General features: G+C 60.9%; 1 protein-coding gene across 1 annotated transcript; it reads right to left on the bottom strand.

Moving 5' to 3' along the window:
* Nucleotides 1-749: 749 nt before the first annotated feature.
* Nucleotides 750-4069, bottom strand: AS3MT (arsenite methyltransferase). Its single transcript, XM_009881614.1, has 10 exons — nt 4028-4069; nt 3839-3966; nt 3579-3729; nt 3370-3506; nt 2998-3067; nt 2677-2758; nt 2459-2590; nt 2194-2336; nt 1771-1905; nt 750-869 (listed from the first exon to the last, which is right to left on the bottom strand). Exons 1-10 carry the CDS (start codon nt 4067-4069, stop codon nt 771-773), a joined length of 1119 nt encoding a protein of 372 aa, XP_009879916.1. The 3' UTR covers nt 750-770.
* Nucleotides 4070-4432: the final 363 nt, after the last annotated feature.

Genomic DNA, 4432 nt, shown 5'->3' with positions numbered 1-4432 from the left:
AGCTCTCCACGGAAAAGTGGAGCAGGTTGAGCCCCTGGAGGTGACCGGTCCTTCTCACCCACTGCCCCACGGAGACGCTCGTTTGCAGCCGCCTTATTGAGCTGCTCAGCCCACTGCTGGGAGCTTGCGCCGAATTTGCCTGTTGGACACTTGTGGTTTCCTGCGTGTGGAGGGTTAGCACAGCGAGACCAAAAGAAGGAAAAAAGCAACTGGGCTGCTTATTGCTGTGCCTTTTGCTTCTCAGAAGCATTTGCATGTGGGCTGTGGGCTCCCGAGACCTCAAATCAGAGCCAGGGGCACGTAGAGGGGTGCACGCCGCAGGGTCAGGCCCTGTGCGGCATTGGGGCCTCCTTTTGCATCCTGCTCTGCCAAGCTGCCTTCTGCAAACATCTCCATCTGCTCCGTATGCTCAACAGCAGCACATAGCTACTGCCAAACCCATGCCAGACCTGCCGTCCCATGCGCGGGGACCCACGACCCCCTTCCTACGGAGACCCTCCCTTCCTGCATGTCCAAGCCATGTGGCCACTGCCAGCCCCATAGCAAGGGGACCCACAGGACAGCTGCCCATCCTCACCGCAACCATGCACAACCTGCCCCACCAGCCCTGACAGGAAAGCACAGGACCCCACGGGCTCCATGGTCCCAGCCGTGAGCACACAGCCTTCGAGCTCAGACATTTATTTGCTCTCTGGTGGAAGCTGCACGCTGCTGGGGCCACATCCTCCAGCCCCGCTGGCATCCGCCGGTGTGGGGGCATTGCTTGCCACTCAGCAGCACCCCGAGGGACCACAGGTGCCACCGGGACGGCAGGCAGGAGCCGGGGCTGCCAGCTGCTCCAGCAGCTGGAAGGGATCACAGATCTTCTCCTGGAGGGGAGAGAACAACCCAGAGCAGGATCAGGCCAGAGGGAAGCAAGAGGCATCCCCCCAAAAGTGGCATTTCCCCCGAGTGGCTCTCTGCCAGCGGGGCAGCCCAGGCAGACCCTCCATAGCTAACATGGGGGCAGCCCCCGGGTGACTCCAGCTGCTTTTTTCTGCTGCAAGGAGGATGCCAAGAGCCTCTCTGGGACACGAGCTCTGCTTTTATCTGAGAAATGCCTCCTGCTTGGACAGGGACCCAAGAACATCTCCCCCTCCCCAAGTACAAGGTTGCATTTCAGGGACACGCAGCTGCAGGGCTTTATCTCCCTCATGTACCGATGATCCCTGCTTCCCAGCCTCTTCTGGCCCATCTGCAGGCTGGAAGGACCACCATGGGGAGGAGAAGAGAGGTTTCCAGCAGATAGAGGTGCTTTGTGCTGTGGGGTCAGGGCTGGCAGCCAGGCTCAAGCTCACATCAGCAGCTGGGAGGTGCTGGGAGAGCGATGGGGAGGAAGGAGCCGCGGGGATGGGCCATCACCTCCCTGGGGCAGGCTGTCTCCAGCCATCTCCTGGAGGAAGGATGTCTCCCCTTGGGAGACATCAAGCAGGTCCAGCTGTCAACCTCAGCAGCCCCCATGGACATGTTGGGGGAGGAAGGGGCTTTCATGCCTGGTGGTTAGAGCAGAACACCTCTTTGGAGGGCTCCAACCTGCACTGGGGTGCAGCTGCCCAAACTCAGGCACCAGGCACCACCTTCAGTGCCCCATGGGCTCCTGCATGGCCCAGAAGGACTCAGGTCTCTTGGTGTCATGCCATAGCCTCGCTGATATCCCAGGGCAACTCTTGATGGCATGGGACACCCGTGTCCTTATCCCTGAACCCAGCCATGGAGCTCCCTGCTACCAACCTTCACCCCCTTGCGACAGCAGCCCTGTGGTGCAGCAGCATTGGCCCCGCCGGCTCGGATCAAGAATTCCTCCGCAAACCTAGAGCTCCGCAAGATCGCGGCCATCTCAGCGTCCACATCCACCGCCTCTCCTTCCTGGGGACAGAGGGACAGTCACAGGGCTGGGGTCTGGGATACATGACCCAGGGAACACCAGCCATCCAGTCAGACAATGGGTGGCGGGCAAAAGCAGGGACACAGCCTGACCCAAAACCTTGAGAACAACCCACAACAACCAAGGAGCTGGCTCCAACCCCCCTTGTGAAGCCACCACAGATGTCCTGCTCCCACCTCCACCTCAATGCAATGCATGGGTCTGGCTGCCCCATTCCCACCCCTACAGACCAGGACTGCTTGGCATCCTGGGAAAGCCTCACCCCGTACCTTGAAGGTGAAGTTGGCGTCAAACACCAGCTCTCGCTCGTGCCCCACGATGCCACCATTGTAGATGACCTGGCCCGGCCCGGCCCGGCTGCTACCTGGCACCTTGAATAGGCGGTACGTCGCAGAGACGAAGCGGCTGTCGCCTGCAAGGGAGAGGTTGGTGGGTTGGGCACCAAGAACCTGGGCTGGGAACCAGCGGAGCCCGAGATCTCAGCACAGCTCCCCACGGCTGCCCAGAGCTGATGTTCCTTGGTCAGACCCTCACCAATGATGGCCTCCAGCTCCTTGTCACCGATGGTGATGGGGCTGGCGGTGACCAGGCACGGGGGGCTGAACCCCACCTCCTCGGCGATGCTGTACAGGTCTCTCCAGTACAGGGCTCCCGCCAGGCACTCCCCTGGCACAAGACCGCAGACACGGGTGATGAAGGCAAAGGTCCAGTCCCCCCATCCCATGCCACCCCCATCCCAGAGCCCTACGCACCCCACAGCACCCTGTGCTTCTGGATAGTCTCGCTCAGGCGCTGGTTAGCGTAGACATCGCTGAAGTACATCTCTCCACCGGGCTAAAAGGCAGCGAGGAGTGAAGGGAGACCCCAAGAAGCAACAGGACAAAAGGTGCAGGGAGAATTGGGCACCCCCCAATGCTATCCTGCTCGGGCCCCTCTGCAGAAGTGCCTTCCCCTGGCCCCATCCCACATCCCTGCCTTGCCAGATCCCATTTGCTGCATCCCAGTGGCACCTCAACAGCAGGAGCACCCTAACCCCACTTCACTCCTGCCACGGGTGCTGGCCCTGGCGTTACCTTCAGCACACGGTAAGCCTCCCGCAGCACAGCCTTCTTGTCAGGAGCGAGGTTGATCACACAGTTGGAGCTGGGGAGGAGAAGATCGAGGCTCATTTGCACCCTCTCAAATGCTCAGTACTCCCGGCTGCTGCACATTCACCAACTGCTGCACATCCCATTGCTTCAGGCAGGATTTGGAGATGCCAATTTAACCATGAAAAGGGTAGTTTCTATATTTCCAGCCTCTAGCCCAGACTCTGCCTTGGGATTTTCCCTTTCCTAATGTGTTCTCCTGAAGCGAGCGACCCAGTGGGATGCAGACCCAGACCCCAGCTCACGGCCCCAGGCAGCAGCAGGACCAGGGGTGGCAGTGCCCTGCGCGGTACCTACATGACAATATCATAGCTCTCATCAGCCAGCCCGGCATCACCCAGCTTCTCCATGTATCCCTGAAGGAACTCCACGTTTGGCTTTTGGTAGCCAAACTTGTCCATGTGGTAGGCAATGTGCTTCTTCGCCAACTCAACCTGGCAGGAGGAAGGGAATGACAGTGGGGGGCTGCTGGGGGGACGAGGGGAAGCTCCGGCTCCACACCATACCTGGCCCTCGGTCATGTCTATCCCGGTGACATGGCCCCGCTCCCCAACCAGCTGGCTCAGCAGGTAGCAGTCTCTGCCGCTGCCGCTGCCCAGGTCCAGGATCCGGCACAACACCAGGCACTCCGGGATCACCAGACCACAGCCATAGTACCTGGGGAGATGCTGAGCTGAGCTGAGTGGAGGTACCTCTGCCGCACGATGGTCCGGGGGGGCTGCAGCCCACGGGGAGGCAGCAGCAGAGGGGACACCCCAGGGTTTACCTGGCCACCACCTCCTCATGGACACGCTTCAGAGCATCTCTCACTGCCTTGGGAAGGGGCACGGCCGAGGTGATGCACGCATTGGTCCTCAGGTCCTCCGACTTCTGCAGTCTTTTGCCGTAGTAATCCTGCGATGGGAAGGACAGAGGACACCGCACTACAGCAAGCTGTGCCCCGGGAGCTCCCCACACACCAAAACACGGGGGCCATGCCTATGCTCGGCTTGTACATGTCCCCAAGTGCCCTCCGGCACCAGCCTCACGTGTGCACCCAGCTGAAAACTGGGCTAACACGAAGCATCCCTTTGCCCCCATCCTCCCCAGCTCCCCTTGCCTGCATTCACAGACGTGCTTGTGCAGTAAGGGGATTTAATTCCCATTTGCGGTAACTTCACAGGCAGCAGCCACCGTTTCCCCAGCCGAGAGGGGCGCGGGGAACAAGGGCAGGGAAACGCGGGGTTCCCCAGTCCCCCCATCCCTGCGGGAAACTGGAGCAAAGCAGCCGGCTCCTCCTGATGCTTTTATCCGCGGCCCCGAAATGAGCTTTGCCCTCTGAGGGCAGCAGACACCCCGCCACAGCCCGGGCCCGGCCGGG

This window comes from Charadrius vociferus, unplaced genomic scaffold (assembly GCF_000708025.1).
Source record: "Charadrius vociferus isolate BGI_N301 unplaced genomic scaffold, ASM70802v2 scaffold282, whole genome shotgun sequence".
Lineage (NCBI taxonomy): Eukaryota > Metazoa > Chordata > Aves > Charadriiformes > Charadriidae > Charadrius > Charadrius vociferus.
The sequence above is the reverse complement of the archived record's forward strand: the minus strand, read 5'-3'. Positions and strand labels throughout refer to the sequence as shown.